The sequence below is a fragment of the Felis catus genome, chromosome D2 (assembly GCF_018350175.1).
Source record: "Felis catus isolate Fca126 chromosome D2, F.catus_Fca126_mat1.0, whole genome shotgun sequence".
Taxonomy (NCBI): domain Eukaryota; kingdom Metazoa; phylum Chordata; class Mammalia; order Carnivora; family Felidae; genus Felis; species Felis catus.
Window position 1 is genome coordinate 57,146,012 of NC_058378.1, and position 24,677 is coordinate 57,170,688.

At 37.7% G+C, this 24,677-nt stretch overlaps 1 protein-coding gene across 11 annotated transcripts in view; it reads left to right on the forward strand.

Moving 5' to 3' along the window:
• Window positions 1-24,677, forward strand: part of R3HCC1L (R3H domain and coiled-coil containing 1 like) — a 103,494-nt gene that overhangs the window by 70,532 nt on the left and 8,285 nt on the right. For 10 of the 11 annotated variants that reach the window (XM_006938067.5, XM_023240810.2, XM_006938066.5 and 7 more), the window contains 5 exons: window positions 7,705-7,880; window positions 12,828-12,898; window positions 13,817-13,912; window positions 14,408-14,548; window positions 23,204-23,985. In XM_006938067.5, the coding sequence (XP_006938129.1) occupies window positions 7,705-7,880; window positions 12,828-12,898; window positions 13,817-13,912; window positions 14,408-14,548; window positions 23,204-23,271 (552 nt within the window). In that variant the 3' untranslated portion in view covers window positions 23,272-23,985. Of the gene's footprint in view, window positions 1-7,704; window positions 7,881-12,827; window positions 12,899-13,816; window positions 13,913-14,407; window positions 14,549-23,203; window positions 23,986-24,677 lie in introns of those variants that run through there. The other variant, XR_006587209.1, reaches the window with a different exon arrangement.

Genomic DNA, 24,677 nt, shown 5'->3' on the forward strand with positions numbered 1-24,677 from the left:
ACCCTTTCTGCTGGTTTTGGTACTGGTACTTTGATACTTTTGCATATGCAGGCAAGCATTTTCTACCATATGCACGATTATAAAATGCATCCCGGGGTGCCTGGGTGGCGCAGTCGGTTAAGCGTCCGACTTCAGCCAGGTCACCATCTCGCGGTCCGTGAGTTCGAGCCCCGCGTCAGGCTCTGGGCTGATGGCTCAGAGCCTGGAGCCTGTTTCCGATTCTGTGTCTCCCTCTCTCTCTGCCCCTCCCCCGTTCATGCTCTGTCTCTCTCAGTCCCAAAAATAAATAAACGTTGAAAAAAAAAATTTTTATAAAATGGATCCTGATGTCAGAAGTGTTAAAGTGTGAAAAAAATAGGTGTCTTAGAATTGATGAAATGTGGTATATAGTAAAACCTTGGATTGTGAGTAACTTGTTCTGTGAGTGTTCCACAAGATGAGCAAACATTTCTAATAAATTTTAACCTGATAAAATGAGCGATGTCTTGCAGTACGGGTAGTATGTGATGCCGAACATCACATGATCACAATCAAGCCATTTGTTCTTGAAATTTGCTTTGATATATAAGTGCTTTGGATTATAAACATGTTTCGGGAACAAATTATGCTCGCAAACCAAGGTTTTACTGTGTATCCAACTGCCAAGTGTTACAATGTAGTAGTATAGGGAAGGGAGAGACCACTAAACTGGAGTCAATAAGGAAAGCTTTAAGAGGAGATAAAGATTGAAGCTAGGTCTTAAAGGAGAGGAAGGACCCAAAACAGACCAGGCATTCTAGGATGTGAAAATAGCCTGTAAAAAATACAGAATGTTCCCATACTTCGGTGCTGAATTTGTCACTATCAGAAGTTGAGATGATCTGTTTTGAAATTTTTCTTTTATAATTTATTTTCATTTATTTATTTTTATTTCTTTTTTTTTTTTATATTTCTTCATTTTTGAGAGACAGAGCACGAGCCAAGAGAGGAGCAGAGAGAGGAGACACAGGGTCTGAAGCAGGCTTCAGGCTCCCAGCTGTCAGCACAGAGCCTGATGAGGGGTTCCCTCAAACCCACAAACTGAGATCATGACTTGAGCTGAAGTTGGTCACTTAACTGACTGCGCCACCCAGGCGCCCCTATAATTTATTTATTTGGATTTTCTGCATAATTTATGTAAGCAGAGAAATTAAAATTTATTGGTAAAGGGAAAGAAAAGAGTGTCAATTTTTTTTTTTCAAATTTCAGAATGCCATCCAGAATCCTTTAAAAAATATATGTTGTGTAAATCAAATCCTTATTGGTGAGGGTTCTGTATAGAGTTAGTCCTGTTAATCATGCATTTGGACAAAGTAATTAACTTGAGGCATGTGCATTTTATTTGTTCCACAAATATTTATTGAATGCCAAGTTTGTGCATGATAATATGTGCAATAGGGGACTATCAGGATAAATATGATATGTCCCTTATAGTTGGACTATAGAATCCAGATGTTGATGAGGCAACTGGAACTCCAGCCTTTCTCTCCAGCCTTATACCGTGTAGTTGTTGGCCAAGGCTGCCATACTCCAGTGCCCTAAACCAACTGTAGCATAGTAATAACCCTTGCAATGCTAGGGGTTAATGGTACAGATGAAGGTGTCAGCAGGGTTAGTTTCTTCTGAGGTCTCTCCTTGGTTTGTAGCTGGCCTACTTGTCCCTGTGTCTTCACACGGTCTTCCTTCTGTGTCTGTGACCACTGTCCCTCTTACAAAGACACCACTTATTTTAGAGCCCACCCTAATGACGTTACTTTAACTTCGTTAACCTCTAAAAGCCTTATCTCCAAATACAGTCCTATTTTAAGGATCTAGTTGTTAGCACTTTAACATATGAATTTGGGCAAGACCCAGTTAAGCCCATAACACTCCCCCCAAGTCCTGACATTATTCAGTGTACCCACACAGAACTATTTGGTGAATACTACACTCCTTGTGTGCCTTTGCACACTTATACTGATGGCAACTTTGTCTGCCTTGTCTGTGTTTTAATTACTTGGGCAGTGAAGAAGAGTTAGCAAAGTTCTCTTCTACCTTCTGATAACACTTTATTCATCTTAAAATTTTATTACATATTGAATTTGAAGTTCTTTTTCTAATGTATGTTTAAGCATTCATTAAATGTTTGTTGGAGGGGCAGTTAGGTGGTCAGGGTAAGTTTGGAGGAAGAGGCAGGTCCAGCTGTAACATAAAGTGTCATGTAACAAGTATTACAGAAGTAGTGCAGCGGAGATAAATGCTATAGAAATGTAGAGGAAGGGTCAGATTATACATGCTTTTGGATGTGTAGGGGAGGAATCATAGAAGAGGTGGTATTTGAGTATGTCCTTGGAGAATGGTGTCATATTTTGAGACATGCAGACCAACAGATGTCAGCCAGAACTTGCAAAATATTATGACCAAAGCAATAGACAGGAGGAAGTAAGATCTGTTTAGGCATAGTGAGTATTACTCTTTGGTTGGAATGTAGCATATTAGATTGTGTATTAGTTTACTATTGCTGTAATAAATTACCACAAACTAGTGTCTTTTTTTTAACATTTATGTATTTTTGAGAGAGAGTTTGCACGTGCATGTGTGCGTGCAGGAGGGGCAGAGAGAGGGAGACAGAGGATCTTATAAGGCTCCTCCTCACTGGGCTCGAACTCACGAACTAAATTCCAAACCTTGAGATCATGACCTGAGCCAAAATCAAGAGTTGGTCGCTTAACCAACTGAGCCACTCAGGTGCCCCAGCACAAACTAGTATCTTAAAACAACACAAATCTATTATCTTACAGTTCTGGAGGTTGGAAGTCCAAAGTGGGTCTCCCTGGGCTAATTAATTAAGGTGTTGGCAGGGTTGTATTCCTTCCCAGAGGCCATAGGGGAGTACCTGTTCTCTTGCCTTTTTTAACTTCTGGAGGCTGCCCACATTCTTTGGCCCACTTTTAAAGCCAGCAAAGGTCAGTTGAGTCTTTCTAATATCTCATCTCTCTGACTCACTGTCTCTTCTCTGGGCTCTTCCTGCTTTTAAGGACCCCTGTGATTATAAATGGGTCCACCCAGATAATCCAAGATAATCTCCCTAATTTAAAGTCATCTGATTAACAACCTTAATTCTCTCTGCTGCCTTAATTCTCCTTTGGCATGTATCATAATCACAGGTTAAGGGAATTAGGACACGGATGTCCTTGAGAGGACATTATCCAGCCTACCACAGGTAGGTTGGGGCCAAATTATGGGAGCTTTAAGTACAGCCACTGAAGAGTTTTGATCAAAGGAATGGCATGATGAAAGCAGTGTTTTGGAAAGTTTAATCTATGCTCTGTATGCTGTCTAGAATATACCACTAGAAAAATCAACCCTGGGGGCGCCTGGGTTTCAGCTCAGGTCACGATCTCACAGTTTCCTGGGTTCAAGCCCCATGTCAGTCTCTGTGCTGGGAGTGTGGAGCCTGCTTGGGATTCTCTTTCTCCTCTCTCTCTGACCCTCCCCCACTTGTGCTGTCTCTGTCTCTCTCAAAATAAATAAATCTACTTTTTAAAGAGAAAGAAAAGAAAAATCAACCCTGAATTTTCAGCTTTGTCGTTGATCCTCCCTTCCTTACTCCTTCCTTTTCCCTTTCACCCTTCCCTTCCTTCTTCTTAGAATAGCTTATATCCACAGATGCTTAATCAGACAGAATTCATTGTCCTGAACTCGAATACAGCACTGTTTCTGATTGTGTTCACTGTAAGACCTTTTCACCATGTTATGGAAGGAATACTATGCTACCAGTCAGGAGACGTGAGTTATGACTCAAACTCTGTCAGTAATTTGATTTGTAATCTTAGGGATATCCTTTAGTCTCTCTGTGATGCAGTCCTCCCGCTTTGTAATCAGGATGATAATAGCCTGTCTGACATGCTCATCTGACAGAGATATAAATATGAATTTATTCCAAAATAACGTAGCATATTTTTATTTTTTGTCACAAGTAGTTGGCTTGTGACTTTAGAACTTTTTGTTTTTCTTTTTGTATATTGAAGAACCAAGGATCAAACAAAAAACAACAAAAAATCAAAAGCTCAATGATCCGTGCCTAATTGACCTTCTACTCTCCTCACCCTTTTTCTCTACAGATAGATACCAGGGCAACTAAGTCATAGCCGGTCAGGTACTGTTTTATAGACCTGTTTTCAAGACCAGACTGCTAGGCAATAAGAGTCTTAAAACCCTCACTTTGAGGAAGATGATTTTAATTTAGCTGAATGGTTTTGTGGAAGCTGGTTATGCACATGAAGGAATAACTCAGATTTATGTTATGCTTTATAAATAAACAAGACAGACCACTGGTAAAAATCCTAAAATGTTTGTGATTCATAACTCAAAATTGTTTGCTCTGAGCTGTTTGCAAACTTTCCGTTGGTCTAATAGATCAGAATGAATCAAATTCAAAACCTCTTCTCTCTATTGTTGCTCTGTCAAAGTTTACATAGCCATCAAAAAGAAAAAAAAATATATGCAGGTTTTACAATATGAAGGCTTCACATTGACAGTACAGTTGGTATTGCTTCAGTACACGTGACTCTTAGAGTAAATGTTTCACTTGTCTATAATAGAAATATGACGTAAGCTATAAATATGAACCTTACTATAATTAAAAATTTTCTAGTAGTCACATGCAGAAAAGTAAAAAGAAAGAGTTGAAATTAATAATGTATTTTTAATCAGGAATATCATGTCAACACGTCATCAATATAAGAAATTATTAATGGGATATTTTACTTTTTTTGTATTAAGTCTTTGAAATTTGGTATATATTTTATACATAAAACCCATCCAATTTGGAGTAGCCACAGTTTTCAAGCACTCAGTGGCTACGCGTGGCTGGCAGCTACTGTGTTGGACAGTGTGGGTCTTCTGCGGATGTATCTACATAATTCATGCATGAAATTTTAGAGCCTTTCCTTAAAGCTGTCTATATCGCCTTGTCTAATCCCCTCACTTCCCTTCACAGTCTTGCTCTGATCCTCATTTCATTCCATATTGTTCTCCCTTAGACGTTTCCTTCCCTTCGTTGAAACATATTCCTCTCTCTCGTACTCTGTCAAGTCTCCCTATCCTGTTTTGCTGAGATACTCAAGAAAGAAAGTGCTGTTAACATTATGGCCTCCTACCGACCACCATACCCCCTCAAAATATGTGTTACCCAGTAGATCTCACCAGTGTCAGTACCATGGGGAAATGAAATTAAGTTCTTCCTCCTCTTTGGCAAAGTCAGGAATCCCTGATAACAGTGGTGTCTGATAGGAAAAACTAGTCAGGAGTATATAACTTGTAGGCTTTAGATCTATTATTACAAAATACAGAATAAGAATCGTATGTTTTGCTATTACTAACACTTTGCATTTAACCAGTCCCAGAAGCCAAAACAGTTAATAGTTACCTCAGAAATGGGATATAAGTATATAGTTCAATTTTGCTGACTAGGTTAGAGCAAAGGACCATAATCAGATGTTCTGCTAGACCATCTTGCCTCTTTTCCTTCCTCTTTGTAATCATTTCTTAGAATTTATAATTCCTAGGTGTTTTGTAGTCATGCATTATTTACCTCTCACAACGCATTATATAGCCCCAGTTTATAAATGCACAGCCATGCAGTGGTTTTGTTTTTTGCTAAGTAACTCAAAAAGTCAATGCCAGAAATCGAAAAATGAAACTAAGAAAATTCCATTTTTAATTGCATTTAAATACTATTTAAGAATACATTTAACAAAAGAAGTATATGAAACATGTATTCCAAAAACTACAAAACACTGTTGGAAGGTCTGAATAAATGGAAAGTATCCCATATTCGTCTTTTCTTAATATTGTTGAGGTACTTCTCAAATTGACCTACATATTCAACAAATCCCAGCTGTCCTTTTTTTTTTTTTTTCTTTCTTTTGGCAGAAATTGACAAGCTGATCTTCAAATTTATATGGAAATCCAAGGGACCCAGAATAGCCAAAATGATTTTGAAAAGGAAGGACAAAATAGGAACACTCAAACTTTCTGATTTCAAAGACCTATTATAAAACTACAGTAATCAAGACAGTGTGGCACTGACATAAGGATGCACTTGGAAATGTTTGCAGACCTTCCTGGTGTCTGGGGCTCTGAGTTATTTTAAAATGATAGACCAGCCTACTTTAGGCTTTTAAGATTTTTAAGTTCAGCTGATTTCTTGGTGCCCACTTCTTTCCATGCCGTGCCAGAGGCAAAAATGGTTTCTGTGTCCTGTTTTTCTTTGGAGGAACTTGTTACTCTGTGGCTTTCTGGGTATTTTTGGTTGTCTTGCATACTCAGCTGTCTGGTGAATTCAAGAATAGTTATGATTTTATAGATCACTTAATCTTTTCTCCTTGTTATGGTGGAAGGAATATTCTCTTCTTGCTTCCTGTATCCTAAACAGAGTGGAAGTAACATGGTGCTTATCATGTAATAGATTCAGCACTTAGTTAAAATTTGCATAAGTAGGTTGAATTCATTGAATACTTAGGTATCATATAAGTATTATGCTTAGTGTGCTGAACACTTACAAATCATCTCATTTGATCCACACACCTATCTGTGAGGTATAGGTGCTGCTGTTATTCCTAGTTTTTTGGGGTTTTTTTTGTTTTGTTTTGTTTTTTTAGATGAAACTAAAGCTTCATGGAGAAAAGGAACTAGAGGCACAACAATCAATATTTTTGTTGATTTTACCTAAGTCACCTTCCATCTCTCCTCCCTCCCAAATAAAATTCTTGAGTCTTTTTTCATTTCTACAAGGAAAGGAGAGGTGTCCTTGGCATTGCAAGTTCTCATTTCCTCATTTGAGGGGCAGTGAGGCACAGTATAAATGAAAGAAAAGCTTTGAAGGGATCTAGTTGGACTTTTGATTAACAGAGAGAAGACACCCTCAGGTCTGAAGGCTTTGGGTGGTCAGTACTAGCAACTAGGTTTTGTAACAGGTGAATGACAAAATGACTGTTACAGCTTTGCTGCCACTTTACATTTTCCCCCCTTCCCTTCTGCCTCTGGTGTGCAGTAGATAATAGCCTTCGGTTTTCTTATGGGATAGTAGAATTTTAAGTATTTTCCATTACTGTTAAATTTTTGTACTAATCTGCAATGTGGGAATTCCTGTAGGTAGCCATCGTGCTAGAGACCCTATAATTCTACCACTTAACATTTGTCTTAACAAATTTCCTTTGTAGGCTACATTCAGCAAAAGGTGGACTAACAAAATGTTTTCATTTTTTTAAATTTCTGTTTTGTTCACTTTCATAAAAGAAACTATGAGATGAGCCTGATCAATAAGCCCAGATAAAACAAATGTTATTAATTCATCTCTTCAGCTATTTTCTGAAATTCGTTTTCCAAGATGTACCATTTGTAACTCACCACATTAATCATTCTACATTTTCTCACACTCTGGTTGATAGATGCAAGTGAAGCTTCATGTATTGCCTATCTTTGTTGGAATTTCAGCATCTTTTAAAATATTCCACACGTTAATATAAACTGGATGATAGATCCCTGGCCATTATTGTATTCGTGAACAGCATTAGTGCAGAGACAGTGCTAAAGGTTAAAGAATTGGAATATGGAGACAAGGAGGAGTATTTATATATGATAGTATATTTTATAATGTTCTAGCTTGATGTAACAGCTACTTACATGCTGCTTCTTCCCTAGTTATCAGGGACTATGAAGAATAGAGAAAGCATCCAGGAACCTAGATTTGATTATTACAACCATGAAGTTTCTGATATTGACCTCAGTGATTGTGAATTTCCACATGTCATAGAAATTTATGACTTCCCCCAAGAATTTCGTACTGAAGACCTCCTGCGGGTTTTCTGCAGTTATCAGTAAGTACATGCAAATGGTTGGGCATGTTTGGGAGGGTGGGATGAAGTTTTCTTAAAATGTCTTCTGAAAAATCATCTCTTTAGTTTGCATTACTTGTTGTTTACTTTAGCATCAGTTTTGTTTATTGTCTTTACCAAGTTGGTTAGAAATCTGTATCAAGCCAGTCTTCTGAGTTCTTTAAAAATGCCAAAGTCGTTCTAGACCCGATGTTAGCATTTAAGAATGTCCTCAGTGATGACTTCTGAATGTCTTCATGGTGCATTTAGTCCATTTATATTTATTATAACTATTGATATATTTGGATGTATGCCTGCCATCTTTTTTTGTGTTTACTTGTTTCATCTTTTTTTCTTCTTTCTTGCCTTCTTTTGGATTGATGAGGTATTTTTTTCTCATTCTGTTTTGTTTGGAAATGATACTTTGTTTCTATTCTTTGGTGGTTACTTTAGAAATTACAAAATGCATGCTTAACTTATCAGTGGCTAAAGTTAATATTTTTACACTCTTTCCAAACATGATAAAAGCTTTTAACTCCATTTCCCAATTCTATTTCCTCCCTTTTCGCCACCCCCAACTAATATGCTATTGTGACTATTCTCTTAATTTTATTTTTAAACTCCATTTGATGTTACTGTTTTATATATTTAGCATTCAGATTTATCCACGTTCTGTGTTCTTTATCTATACGTCTTGCGTCTCGTATATCTTCCATCTGAAATATTTTTCTTCCTGCATGGAACATATTTCCTTAGTATTTAATTTAGTAACAAATTGCTGCTAACAAACTCAGTTGGATTTTTTGTTGTCTTTTAATGGCATTGTTTCAACTTCATTTTTCAGACATTTTTGCTAGGTGTAGAATTCTAGGTTGACAGTCATTTTTCTCTCAGAAACATTAGATTTATTCTACTGTTTCCCGTCTTTCTCTGTGGAGAATAAGAAACCAGCTAAAAGTTCACAACTGTTGCTTCTGAATGTAATCTGTCTTTTCTCTTTGGATGCTCTTAGGGATTTCTCTTTGTCTTTGGTATTGTGCGTTGTAGTGTGATGGGGCTTTGCTTTTTTGTTTGGTTGGGTTGGTTTTTTTGTTCTTTTGTTTCTTTTGTTTTTAATTCTTGAGATTATTTGAGCTTCTTAAATCAGTAAGTGTTTTTCATTGGTTTTGGAGAACACCCACATTATCTCTTCAGATAGAGATAATGGCCTCTGTGCCAGTCTCTCTTTTACTTTCTCTAAGATGCCAAGAAAGTATATATTCGACCTTCTCATTTAATCCTCATGTTACCTCCTTTATGTTTTCCATGTTTGTCTCTGTTATATTCTAAGTAGTTTCTTTAGCTCTTATTTCCAGTTCACTAATTTTTTCTTTAGCTGTGTTTAATTTTCTATTAATTCTGTCCATTGAATGTTTACATTTCATTTTATGTTTTTCTTTTTTTCAAAATTATCCATTTCTCTTTAAAATCTGCATGGTCATTTTTTAGTTTCTTTTATTCTAAAATATTTTCAAGATTTAAAAAAATTTCTTCAAGTATATTAAACATAAACCTTCTGTGGTCTCTGTCTGGTAATTCCTTTACCTGATGTCTTTTTAGTTCTGCTTCTGCAAATTCTTACTTGTAGTGCCTTGGCTTTTTTGGAGGCTTAGTTACTTTTCTTACTGTGAGCCAACTCTTTTCCTTGGAATTTTATTTATGGGAATTGGAGTCTACAGTAGAAGAAGAGGATTTCTCCTGAAAGGATATGCATTTTCTTTTTCTAAGCACCAAGGGCCCTAACAATTCAGCAGCACTATAAATTAAATTATTGATTTGAGGTTATTCTGACCACTGAGATAGAAATAGTCAAGTGGAGAATGGTAAGAAATGATTGTTATATGTCTCAACTAGTTTATTTTAACAACACATATAAACACTTGCCAGTCTTTGATGTGGTGCCAAAGCCTTTTATTTCTTTTAAGTTATTGGTCTATTGATAAAAGAGTTCCTAAATGTTATCTCATAACATATCAACTGAAGTAGAACAAGAACTTTAATGTACCTTTAGAGTCATCTGAGTGCATATTCCTTATAGGTTAAAATGTTTGTCTTTTATAGCTGTTTGCCCAAGCATAATTGGTCATTGTTCTTGGATTTTTTTAGTGACTTCACCATTCTCTAGTCTTCCAAAGCATTCAGTTAAGTTTTTATAGACACAGCAATTCTTCTTTTTGACACTCATATTTCGTTGTTTAAATTTTATTGAATTATGTAGTGAAAATATAAATAAAAACTGATATAAGTGGGTTTGAAAACAGTTGCACTAACTCTAGTTATGTATATAGTTTATACATATATAGGACAACGTAAAAGAATCAGAAGTGTACCTCTGTATCTTTAGCTTATAAGAAGAAAATAAGTTTCAGGGGTAAAGAAACAATCCAGAAAGAAAGTTATTAAGAAAAAGATCTTTAGGATCTTGAAGAAGTCAATACCAACAAGGATTATACTTTAACATTCTAAACCTGAGAATTAAAAATGAACTCAGTCCGTTGTCCGATGCTACAATTTTTAAATTTGTAGCATCGGACAACGGACTGAGTTCATTTTTAATTTAATATAAAATTAATTTAAATTTAAAATTTGGGGCGCCTGGGTGGCTCAGTCCATTAAGTGTCCGACTCTTGATCTCGGCTCAGGTCATAATCTCGTGGTTGTGAGATCGAGTCCCACGTCCAGTACCACACTGGGTATGGAGCCTGCTTAAGATTCTCTCTCCTCCCTCTGCCCCTCTTCTACTCATGCGTGCTCATGCTCTCTCTCTCTTTCTCTCTGAAAAAATACTCAATTCATATGTATCTTGAATTTTTAAGATTCTGTATCAGTTAGGGTTTAGCTCCCCACTTTTTCTTAAAGGGTCAGATAGGAAATATTTTAGGCAACTCTGCCATCATTGCACAAAAGCAGCCACAGACAATACAAATGAGTATGATTGTATTCAGTGAAATTCTATGTACAAAAACAAGAACCCTATTTTTTTTTACAAAGTTCTAGAACAGATAGAACTAGCTAGCAGCCATGTACCTCACCTAAATTTGAATGGGGGGTGGGTATCAGTTCTATAACTAAAAGAAATAAGGGGGTGACTGGATCATGGAGGACATTTAATCTTTCTATACACCGTACGCTAAATTTATAGGTTTGCTCAGTCTAATTCATTAACATTATATTAAGACCCTGTATCAGGGCCTGTTGCACATAAAGTGCCTAATAGATTTTAAAAAGCATTCGGTGAGATTAAATCCCAAATTAGAACTACCTTAGATTGTTATTAGTAATGATGATTTTTAAAACCAAGGATTAGTTTTGTTGAGGTCTAGAATTTCCTGAAGGCTAGTTAATTCTTATGAATTATTAATTTCCCTTTGCTATATTTCTTCCTAATCTTACCTGCAAGTCCATTTTTCTCTCAAACCTAAAAACAGTCCCAAAAGAGGAGAAGCATTTTAAAGGATTATAAAATTCCAGTCTAAAAGGCTCTCCAGAACCCATCTAAGGTCTTTTTCTAACCTTTTTGTAAACTATTATTATATAGACTCTTCTGCTATTGAACTTTTTTAGTCTCCAACCCCTGTGGTCATTTTATGCCATGGTCAAACTTACCCTTACATTCGGGAAATTCTCTAACTAACCTTGAAGCCTCCTTCATTCCTTTTTTCCTCAAAGGAATTTTTTTTCTCATCTGAAGGAAGATATTTTAGCTGTTGTCTTTTTCCTTTCTTTATAGTGCTTTATAAAAATAAAGTCAAGGTCATGGTACAAAAGCCTATAATAACGTCTTGAGAGTCAAATACCTGAATCAACTTTGTATTTTAGTCACTATCTTTATCAATATTAATAATATTCCTGATGAATATTGCTATTAGTCATAAAAAATAATGAGCAACATTCGTTTATTAAATGCCCGTAAGTGCTCAACACCGTGCTCTTTGTCTTGTCATAGATGATCTCATTTCCATTTTTACAATAACTGGAAGGTACGATGCCCATTCTACAGATGAGCAGACCTAGCTTCAAGAGAAGTTAAATCTGCCCAAGGTCTCAACATGGCAGAACCCTGAGTCCTTATGCATCTGACCCTTAACCCTGTACCCTTTCTGTAGAACCGTTGAACCTATGAGCCGTTTTAAGTTCCTAGCTGAGAAAAATAATGTCATCATTTTGATAGTCATTATGCGCACTAATAGCTCTGCTCCAAAATAAAGGTGTTTTTTAGTACTTCGTGGTCTTTCTTTTGATTCTGTCTAATCCTGCCTGACGTTTCTCTGAGCTTGATTTCTTTTATCCTGAATTTTTCTGACTTTGCCACAATTCTTTCCTTTTTTCCCCTTCGTACTTTCTTTTACAACTAGAAAGATCAGTCAGCCTCTCTGATTAGAGTTGTCTTTTTTTCTCTATTACTTCCTTTTTTTTGTCTTTGGGGTTTTTTGTTTGTTTCTTGCTTTGAATGACCTGTTTCCCTCTTCCTCTCTGTCTCTCCATGAGTCTACATTTGCATTAAATCCAGGTGACCTTCCCTGCCTCCCTCCTCTTCCAGTATTCTTCTACCCCTCCTCTACTTTCTCTTTTCACCTCTTCTTGTTCTGTGCCCACAAGAACATCTCTTGTAAATAGTGCGATAAATACTTTACCTCCCCAAGGGACATGTGAGGATTAATTAGTTGATGTCTATAAAATGGCTGGGAACATAAAATACTCCCAGGTAGTTCTTTATGATGGTATTATTGCTTTTAAAATTCAGTGGCTTCTTCTGTCCTCCAAGCTGTTTTTTTGTGTCATTATCCCCATTCCACCTGTGCTCGTTGAGTGTTTATCTCATCATGAAATGCTTTATGAGACTCTATTTGAAAGCTGTTTCATAAAAGTAAATTTTATTTTAAGAAATAAAATTGTGTTCTTTTGTTGCAGAAAGAAAGGATTTGATATTAAATGGGTGGATGATACACACGCCCTAGGAGTATTCTCCAGTCCAATTACAGGTATTCGCCCAGTGGATTGTGGTAGTCTTTTCTCATTGTCCCTTCTCTCCTGCTACTTGTTCTTATTTCCCTTGTATTGTAGCCAACTGGCATTTTATTCAGCCGGTTATAGGTGGATGGCAGAAACAGGTTTTTGAGGCATAGTGCTTTGGTACCCATGTGCTCCCTCTCTTCCTTTTCACCTTAATCCAGTGGTGTTTGGAATGAGAGCCAGCTCCTTCCGAGGTTACATGCTGTATAATGGTCAGTTCGGATAGTACATAAGCAGACTGTAAGTAGAAATTTAAGAAACCAGTGTGACTGAATCTTAAAATTTTTGTGATGTTTTTCCCTCAGACAAATGAATTCGAAATAGCCCTTTAACCTTTCCAGTGAGAAATCTCTCCCTGGAAGTAATAACTCTCACTACATAATACCTACTTTCTGAATATATGAGGGGGCCTTTTGAATTACATCATTAGCTTCATGATTGATGTGATGCAGAAGCATTCAGAGAAATGAGAGATGTTGGATCCTGTCCGAACCACTTAGAATAGGGATCTGCAGACTTACTCTCTAAAGGACCACATAGTAAATATTTAGGGTGTAAGGTCTCTGTCACTACTTAATTCTGTTGTAATAAGAAAGCATCCCTAAACAGTATTCAAATGAATAGGAATGGCTCTGTTTCAGTAAAATGTTACAAAAATAGGTGGTTGGCTGGATTTGGTTGCAAAACCATAGTTTGCTGATCCCTGATCTAAAATAATCACTTGCCGACTTGTTAATGGATTTTCTAAAGCTTGCCGTGGGGGAAAAAAAAAAAAGGCATAACATCTAGACATCTAGGAAATAACTTTCTGAGAACTAGCCTTAAATTTTCCTTTGTATCACTCTTCTTCATGTCGTCTACTTCCTTACATGTATTCTTCTTTGCAGCTCGTGATGCTCTGGGTAGTAAACATACCATGGTGAAAATCAGACCATTGTCACAAGCCACAAGAGCAGCCAAGGCCAAAGCTAGAGCTTATGCCGGTGAGCCTATAATCTCAGGGGCTTTTCTTGTTGGTAGTGTATTATTATTTTCTCCAGCACTTACTCCTCATCTGGAATTCTAAAGACCTATCACTTTTATTTTTTAGTGTTTAAGGTAGTATGTTCTTAAAGAGAAAATAGAAAAGGTTATGTTGGAAATATGGCATCTGAGTAGCCAGTTGGAGAGAGTGGGAGATCTGACCAAGCAACGCAGCAACCGTTTTTTTGTTGTTGTTGACATCCTTATCTGGTTTACCTCACTGTTGAGCTGTTTGAGTCACTGTAGAAATTGTATTAATACAGATAATGAAGCCAGGATTGTTTGTGCTTTGCCATTTTAGTTTCCTCTGATGATCATCTATTGGCCCATATTAATTACTGCTGATGCAGCCCTTGTTAGTCTATTTTATATGTTAATTATGGAGTTAAATCACTTGGCACTAGAGTGCCTTTTCTTCCTTACTTCCTCCTACCCCCTCTGTTTCTCCCATTCAGAGTTCCTCCAGCCAGCAAAGGAGCGTCCTGAGACTTCAGCAGCCCTAGCCAGAAGGTTAGTCATCAGTGCCCTTGGGGTTCGAAGTAAACAGAGCAAAACAGAAAGGGAAGCAGAGCTCAAGAAACTGCAGGAGGCCCGAGGTGAGTTGAAGTGATGGTGTTCTTCTCTAGTTCTCTAGAGCTCACTATAAGACATGTGGTAAAAAAAAAAACAAAAAGAAAAAGGAACGAGCCCATTCCCTTTTGTCATTTCCATTTCCTGGAAGCCTCCCAAGTGTATTAAAATTGTTTTCATGCCTTATATTTAGGATGGAGACATTTCAGGATTTCTCTTCTTGTTCCATACACCAGGCATCCTAATCCATGTTTCTACTGTGGTTTTCTAAGAGATAGGTTCGGTCTTCTCAGCTCATCATCCATGGCTTTCGCTCTAGTTGTTGCTCCAAACTCTGAGCAAACTTTTCCTGTAAAGACATAGTAGTCTTTCAGACAGAAAACATTTGCTGTGGTTTTATTGGACCTTGATTGCCATGATATTATCTAATGGTTTAGATTGTAGGTAGAAGACAAATTAAGGAAAAGCCATCGACTGACACGGATGATGATAACTGTAGGAGGTATTTTTTCCTTTAAAGGCAGTTCTGAGTGGCTCCCTTAGAGTACATATGGATTAACCTATCTTCTGATTATTTTGCAGTACCTACGAGTTCTTAGAAAATATTTCCACTGATCCACAGCAGGGTTTTTCTTTCCCTGTAGTTTGGAGTTGAGGTTAAAATTTCTCTCTTCCCTCCTTACAGGCTGTTGACTTAAATGTAAAGGCCTGGGATTCTGGCTTTACACTTAAGTACTTTTTATCAACCTTCCAGGCTTTAAATAGTCTCATTGCCTTAGCCCACGATCTGTGGGATCTGTGAAGGCAATTTATTCTGAAAATTCCACTTACCAAAAAGTAACTTCATTTTTCCATTAAACGAATTGAAGTTTCAAACTCCTTGTTTATTGCCGGTCTAACAAGGCCATTAATACTTCCTGTCCACTCTGCTTTGGTGATAGCAGGCGGCTTGCGGACTCTCAGCTGCACTGGCCAGATAACCAGTGACAGAGTGTGTCATGGCAGGTGCTAGAGTTTCAGAGTTGAACCCAACTAATTTTTTGAAACCTTAATGATTATAATGAGGCAGTTTTGATTTTTCCAATGCATGTTCACTCAAGGGCCTTTTACGGACTATAGATAGTTTTTATACACGGCAATAACAGAACTAGAGTAAAGCAGAATGTGCAATGTCCTTAACCCTTTATTAATGGTTATCTCTGAGGAAAGTGTTTTCTCTGTGATAACCACAATTATCTCAGAAAATCGCAAGAGGGTAATAACTGTGGTATCTATAAGGGAAGATGTGGCTCTTTTTGCAGTGTATTATGTTTCCCTACCCTACGCATGTAATATTACCTGTATTTCCACAGGTACTGCAGCAATAGTCTTGCACAGATGTCATCTTGAGTATTCCCCTCTGTTTTTCTGTAAGCACATTAGCATGTAGCTTCATTTGAAGTGTTTGTTTTAAATGTCCCCTTATACAGAGGACATTTCAGTGATGCAGTTAAAAATGAGACTATTGGCTGAGTACCCTGTTACTTAACTTTTTGAAAGAAGGCCTTTATTTGTGAATAGAGACTCACTGTGATAAGTTCCTCTCATCCATTGGTGCTGAGGCTGTACAGATTATAGAAGATTCTTCCTTTATTATGCTTCAGAGCTCTCCCATTCTTCATATCTGAGAAAACGCATATGGAAAATTCCTGATATATCTCTTTCTGACTTCTTTATGCATTAAGCAGATATTCTTGTACCTGCCTGCATGGAGCCCAAGACTTCTCACTTAAAGACTTTTTCTCTCTGGAAATGAAAAGTACTGTTTAGGTATTCAACAGAACAGATATTTTTGCTCCAGACCTTTTTCCACTGGAGGGGGGAGGGATCAGTACAGCTTGGTGGATAACATAATAGATTCTGGAATCAGACTGCCTACGTCTACCCATAAGCTCTACAATTTACTGGCTGTGTGACCTTGAGCAGATTACTTATTCTCTGGAGGCCTCTGTTTCCTCATCCATAAAATGGACATGAAGTGAGATAATCCACAGAAGATGCTTAGTCATCTTCAGAACCTATAGAAATGCACTCTGTCCTGTTTCTATAGGTCTGTAATAAGTATGTGATATATGTTAGCTGCTGCTGTTTTTAGTAATAGTAGTAATATTATGAGTCTAGCACAGATCTCAGTGCACATTTTTTGTCATTACTTTTTTTATTTTAACTTTTCTGTAACACTCCAAAAACAACATTTGACATTTACTAAGCACCTGCCCTGTATAAATTATGCATTATGCTCCTACTTGGGAGAATTAGAAAGATGGCAAAATTTTGTTCCTCTACTTAAGACTTAGTCTAGTGAGGATATCTACCTTGAGTAAAGAAGAAAATAATTTTTTCAGCAGTTGTTTCTCTTCTCACTTCAATTCGGAAGACTTTTAAAAAATTCCCGTATAGTTAATATACAGTGTTAAATTAGTTTCAGGTGTACAATATAGTCATTCAACAATTCTATACATTACTCAGTGCTCATCAAGATATGTGTACTCTTAACCTGCATCACCTATTTCACATCCCTCCCACCCACCTCCCCTCCAGTAACCATCAGTTTGTTCTCTATAGTTAGGAGTTTTTTGGTTTGTCTTGGTTTTTTCCTTTGTTCATTTGTTTCTTAAATTCCACATGAGTGAAAAATCATATTTTTTTATGCTTAGCATTTCATAATCTTATTGCTTAGCATTACACTCCCTAGCTCTATCCATGTTGTTGCAAATGGCAAATGGCAAGATTTCATTCTTTTTTAATGTCTGTATAATACTCCAGTGTGTGTGTGTGTGTGTGTGTGTGTGTGTGTGTGTGTGTGTGTGTGTGTGTATCACCTCTTCTTTATCTGTTTATCTATCAGTGGGCATTTGGGCTGCTTCCATAATTTGGCTATTGTAAATAATGCTATGATAAACATGGGGCACATGTGTCCTTTCAAATTAGTATTTTTGTATTCTTTGGATAAATACCCAGTTATGCGATTACTGGATCATATGGTAGTTCTGTTTTTTATGTTTTGAGAAACCTCCACACTGTTTTGCTTAGTGACTGCACCAGCTTGCATTCCCACCAGCAGTGCCCGAGGGTTCCTGTTTCTCCACATTTTCATCAGCACTCGTTTCTTAGTTATTTGTTCCAATAGTTAGCAGCTTTCACTGTCAAAAAATTCTTGGGGCACCTGGGTGGCGCAGTCGGTTAAACGTCCGACTTCAGCCAGGTCACGATATCGCGGTCCGTGAGTTCGAGCCCCGCGTCGGGCTCTGGGCTGATGGCTCAGAGCCTGGAGCCTGTTTCCGATTCTGTGTCTCCCTCTCTCTCTGCCCCTCCCCTGTTCATGCTCTGTCTCTCTCTGTCCCAAAAATAAATAAACGTTGAAAAAAAAAATTAAAAAAAAAAATTCTTCCTTCGGTCTAACTTATATCTGTACAACAGTTTAAGCCAGTTTCCTCTTCTCTTTTCCTTGTTAGAAATAGGGAATATATGTGGACACCATTCTGTTCTAATTTTTAAAGATCAAAGGCAGATTATTTAGGAATAAGGGAATTTGGGCTGTAATAGGGTTTTTGCCATTAACATTAGCTGTGTTGCCATGGGCATGTCTCTTACACCTTTCTGCGCGCCAGTTTCCAACAAAGCAAAACTAATGCCTAATTTACCCTGGAGAATTTTTTGAGCATAACCTAAGGTAACGTGTAAAAATGTTTAGAAAGGTGCTTTACAAATTCAGGGTACTATTATTTATGTGACTCTTAGAAAATTAATATTCATTATAATGAGACAGTAATGACACCTATGTAATTTGTACTGTTGCTCCCCATCCATTATCCATGACAAACAGTGCTAATCAGTTACGGCACTCTTTTTTGTGACTTTTGACTTGACCATTGCCAATTGATCAGAATTTAGCATGGAAATTGAAATCTGTGTACCATCCTGATATAGGTACTCTCATAAGCAGTACTATAGAATAGCTAGGATTCCTCTACCCACCCACTTGAAGAGTTCTCCTGTCTGACATAGTGTCTGGTTCATAAAAAAATACTCAATGTGCATTGACTGGATACATGAGTGACACATTGGTCACTTTTTCTTCATAAATCTTATTTCATTCATGATTCTACTCTGAACTCTTTCAAATCCTTTATGTTTTTCTTTATAAAGCCCAGAGTTGAACAGTTCCTATGAAAACCTTGTAATTAATGAATTTGAGATTTGTGATTTTGAGGTTTAAATACTTCCTGCAAAGTTTCCTCACCCTACTTTGGTCTTCTTACCCTTCTAATGAGAAGTCTGTGTCTTAGTCCTTAATTAAAAATTAGATTCAGAAAACAAAGCTACTCTGGGAAGAATCAAGAAAAAAGAAGTACCCAAATCATTTTAAGCAAATCATGTGTATATCTGGAGGATAAGAGCTTTTTAAAAGTTCATAGTCTTAGAACATGGAGAGGAGGTTTGTCAGTCTGACAGAGTGCATAACAGATCAGAGCTGCACTAAGAGTGGGAAATCAAAGCATAGATCATCCTCCATCCTTTGTATTTGACTTAATCATGTTTTAAACCAGTGATTCACATGAAATAATAAAACTACATTTTAAAGACCAGATTCAGGAGTATATGTAAAATTTCCCCATGTTTCACTTATCAAGACACTTGATTCCCACCTAAAATTGGAGATAGAAGATATCATTACATCTCAGAATAAGCTACTCTCTCATTTTCAAAGCTTGCTATAATTCTGTTTCTTATTTCCATTTACTCTTGGGGGTAGGTGCTTAATTGACTGGTTCTAAAAGACATCTTTTGGGTCACAGGCCTGAAAGGCAGAGTAAGTAAACAATCATTTGATCCCCTAGTTTGCTTAATTAAAATCACTGAGAACTTAAAAGTAAAATCATCCCTATAGAATACTTAGTCAACTGTAATAAAAAAATTTAATTACAACTGCTACCTTTTGAAATTCTTTTTAGGCACTCCATTATTCTGCCTTCAATGGCTCTGCTGCATTGCTGACTCATAATCTAGGTCGTGTGGCATTTTCTTGGTGTCTTTTCTTTCCTAATGTGAAATTCCCTTCATTTCCAATCACATTTCTCTTTTCATCTTAATGTGATCTTTTTCTCTGAGATGCAGTATTTACCCGTATTTTTGCTGTCACTTGCTGTTTAATATTCTTATATCACAGGCCAGTATCAGATGAAAATGTTAATTAACCCTAGGATTAACTGACCAGTTTACCAACTATTGCTAAATAAAGAACACATAGTTCTTTGTGTTGACACTTAATACATTGATGAACATTCTACTCTCCAGAGTTAAATGCTCCCCTTAAACACTTATGTGGTCCAGACTATCTTTCCTGGTATATTAATGATTATATAAATAGTTGGTAAGCCTAAAATCTAAAACCTTGCTAAAATTAAGAGGTTACTTATATTATTTCACCTTAATCTATCAGGTCTGTCAATCCATAAAAGAAGGCAATTAGATTAGTTTGACCAGACTTGTGCTTCAAGTCTGCGTGTTGATTATTCCTCTGTAGGGAGTTTTGTGATGATTTTTCTCCATTATTTTCTTAGGCATGGAAGTAGATTTTGAACGTTTTAATTTACATTCCTTTTCTTTTCTTTTGAGATGACACTGTATTGGCTCTTTTTTAATCCTTATCCCTTTCCATTCCCTGAGTGGTAAGTGGTGATTCAGTCAACTAATTTAATAAAATCATTTATGCAATTTATTTATTATACTGGGAAATGAAGTCTTTAGGGACAGCTTACATGCACACTTTAAGTTAATCATTTCATACAAATTCTTCTATTCTGCCTTTAGTTCCTTGCCCTTATGGCTGCTGTTGGGCTTTCTCTTTACTTAGTTTACTGTTTTCTAATTGTTAAAGGTAAAGGTAATAGGAGCTCTTCTCATGCAGTCTGTCAGGTTAATATAGGAGGTCCTTGCAGGTAGTCTATCAGATATTATCTGCTTTCCTTTCTCTCTCTCTCTCTCTCTCTCTCTCTCTCTCTCTTTTTTTTTTTTTTTTTTTTTTTTTTTTTTTTTTTTTTTTTTGAGAGCAAGCACGGCGGGAGGGGCGGAGAGAGGCGGGGAGAGAGAGAATCTCAAGCAAGCTCCACACCCAGTGTGAAACCTGACGTGGGGCTCCATCTCACGACCATGAAATCATGATCTGAGCTGAAATCTAGAGTTGGATGCTTAACCAACGGAGCCACCCAGGCACCCCTCCTTTCTCTTTTTTGTTTTTCATTTTCCCCTTTTCTTTGTAGATATATTCATATGTCAGGACAGTAGAAAGTATGCTGGTTTAAGAATTAAAGGCCTGAGTTCCAGCTTTAGTTTTTCACTGATTATGTAACCTTATTCAAGTCACTTAACCCCTCCAAGCTTCCATTTCCTCTTTAAAAAGTATTTCTCTATTCAGGTTCTGAATTACTAAATGTATGCCTCACATTGTTACTATTTCTTTGTGCTTCTCAGTCTGTCTCCCAGCCTTCACTGGTTAACCACCAGAGTTTCCTCATATATTATTTTACATGTATTTGGCAGTAGAGATCCATAATCTTCTATTATAAAACATTAGGGTGGGAAATGTTTCAGTATTCTGAACTGTATTCAGTTTTAGAAAGATAATATCGTTATCTTAATATATATTTCATAACACCAAAATCAGACACACTGACAGTATTTCTGCCACCAAGTGTATGATTGTTCCATTAAATGGCATATGTAAGACCATAAGCAGCCTTTTATCTTTTCAGGTTATATTTACTACCAAATGAATTTTGGCCCTAAACTTTAAAAAAAAAAAAAAAAAAGTTTAAAAAAAACCAACTTTTCCAAAGTGCTTTGAGTTTAGAATTGCGAATTGTGGTGAGTGGTTTATTTTTCTACTACACCTGGATTTCTTTTGTTAAACTTCCCAGATAGTCACTCTGATTTAAATTTCTGAGCTTATTGAAAAATTTGAGTTCTAGTAGTTCACTTTTCTGTTTTCTTCAGTTTTCTAGGAATCCAGAACCAATTTTTGATTGCTTTCGTCCAACATTGCTTTTGCCTTTAGATCCCCTTCTAATAACTTTACCCTGTTTATGAGAATCAGAACCACAGTGCTTTCCTAAGAAACCCTGGAATCCTTTAGACAAGCCAATTATCCTTAGTGCGGTCTCCCTGGAGAATCCCAATCCCAATTGAAGCCTGTCTTAAAGCCAAGTCACAAGGCACTGAATTAATTAGCCTTCAGTTTGGAATTTGCTGACCCTCTTTTTTTTTTTTTTTTTTTTTTTTTTTTTTGTTATAACTTTACTGTTATATTCAGATAATGCCACAAGGTGGTGCCCAAATAGCAGTGAATTTCTCTATCTCACATTTCCAAATGCCAGTCAGCTTCCTGACCAAGTTCTTTGCCCTTAAAGTACAGTCAAATATATTCAGTAAAGGAATTTTATAAGGGATTCTGCTGATTTGGAAAGGTATGTCAAAATAGCAAGTGTTAACTCTAAACTCACCTTGATTTCTGTAGTAATTCCCCTGGTTCATGACTTGCAAAATCTTTTACAGACTTTATTTGAAATAATAGCCCTTGAGAGGAAGCACTTAGGCTTATCATCTATATTTTATGGTAAATGACTAGCCATGAAATTAGAACTGGTATTGTGGCACCTAATGAAGTGCTCGGGTCACCAAATCATGTGTGGTCTGTATTATCTCAGGTCTTGGTCAAAGTATTAAATGGAAACCCAGCTTCTCTGTTAAATTTTTTTTTTTTTCAACGTTTATTTATTTTTGGGACAGAGAGAGACAGAGCATGAACGGGGGAGGGGCAGAGAGAGGGAGACACAGAATCGGAAACAGGCTCCAGGCTCTGAGCCATCAGCCCAGAGCCTGACGCGGGGCTCGAACTCACGGACCGCGAGATCGTGACCTGGCTGAAGTTGGACGCTTAACCGACTGCACCACCCAGGCGCCCCCAGCTTCTCTGTTAAAAATTGAAGATGGATTGCCCAGATTTCTGATTTTTTTTGTTTTGTTTTGTTTTTAGAAATAATTCTTTATTTCCTCCATTATATGTGGTTGTTTTCCCATGTTGGAATTGTGTGTTGCAGAAGGTAGGCTCTTGAAAATGCTCTAAAAATACTGAAATTTGATTTGCCTCTGAAAATTTTTTTTCTGTAAGACTGTAGTAGGGAGATCCAGCTAGAGCCCAGTGGCCACCATTTCTATTTGAGCAAGAAGACAGAAGAAGAATATTCAAACCTATTCTTCATCCCTATTGAAATATTTTTAAAGATCAGTGAAGTGGGAAGAACAGGCAATTATATTGAAGCACTAACACAGTTGAGAAATAGAATGAAAATAAATACATTATCAGCAAGACTGGACTCTGGTCCTGCTAGGTTCTGACTTACTCCACATACTTTTTATTTCTGTTAGCCCCAGATCTTTCTTTTTTATTATATAGTACTAATAACATTGCTTGCACTTATAACGCACTTGGAAAGTTAAAGATATTAACTCTTGGAGTCAGGTAAGAGAAGACCAGGAAGTTCTCCTGTCTCATGACTGAAGTTTGTTTATAATTTGGATTAAAGGAAAGTCACTGGTTATATGGAGCGTACTTCCACTTTTCATACTGTCCTTACTTACAGAGAGAAAGCGACTGGAAGCCAAGCAACGGGAAGATGTCTGGGAAGGCAGAGACCAGTCTGCAGTTTGAACATCACTTAAGGAAATGGATAGTTCCATGAATTCAGAAATTAATTCCATAGTCTTCGGATAGGAGGATCCTTCTAGAGTTCTGTGTACATGCAGAAGTGCGTGTTCATGAAAGAACGAGATAAAGCCATTGAGGCGAGCACTGACTGGGTCTAGAAAGAAGGTGAACTCCTGTCCGTCTTTGCTTCTAATTGCAGTCATTTGGAATTGCCATACTGTGTTGGGCATAGAAAGGAGCCATCAGCCAGGAAGCTGACTTGTGGCAATTTGGATATGACTTCCAAGAGTCCTCTGGGCGTGGCAAGCCCCACTGTTACCATGGCTCATGTGTCTAAGATGTCTGAAGCAGATACAAAAGAGAGGATTCAAACCTGCCATGATGGGCCATTCCGGCCCTGAAAAGGTAGGGTGTTCTTTCGGGCCTCACAGAGCCAAGGGGTGGCGGAGGGAACAGTGTTTGAAGTACTTGGTACTCACCGAATCCACACTGTCAATTCCAGAACTCTGGAGCTGGTGAGCTGCAGCAGATGTAGGTGTTTGAGCTCCAGAGTTTGTACTGGGCCGGGCGCCTGGGGCTGCTCCAGCTGCACAGCAGCCAAGGGCATGCCTGCTTCAGCCCTCTAGAAAGCCAGCCTTGGGAGCCGTGTGCTAGTCCCCGCTGAAAGTACTACCGTGTTGTGAGAGGGAGACATTAAAGCTCAGTCTATGACCTACATCACTGCTATTTGTCACTTTTGTCATTCCCACAAAAAAACTGGGGAACAGCTCTCCTCGTATCTTCATCCCTATAAAGTTGTGCCTGGGTTCAGTGGATCTGTTGGCTTTATTGAGCCACACTGAGTAGACTGCTGGTTCTCTATCTCTCTGCCTGAGTATACTACAAAAATGCCTCTCTCGGGATGGGTATGTGGTAGCTCCCCTCCCCTTCTTGCCCTCCCTGGACATGCCCACCCGAGCCTCTTGCCTTCTCCCATTTCTGTCACACCTGACATTCTGCAGAAGGCTTCTGGCACACAGCATGTTCTTGGTATCATCTTCTCAGCCTGTGCCAGAGGCACCTGGCAAGCAACACCAGATGATCCATTACAGTGAAGAGTTGCCAGAATAAAACAAACACCTCTGGGCAGTGAGAAATTTCCTAAAGGACACTGACAAGTCTGAGCCGCCAATTCAGGCTTTATCCATCTCATACCTGCGCTCATTGTTTTTGGAAGGAAGTTCTGCACTGAAGAACTGGGAGTGCTAGACTTTAATAGGTTGAGCTAGCAAGACATAGTGTCCCATCGTGCTTTCATTGAGGGCGGCAGCCTCATATTTGTATGTGGTGCCCATGACAGTGATGGATTATTAGCACTGCCTAGAACATGGTAGAGTGGGGGCTCTGTTCAAATGTTCCTCAGATGACAC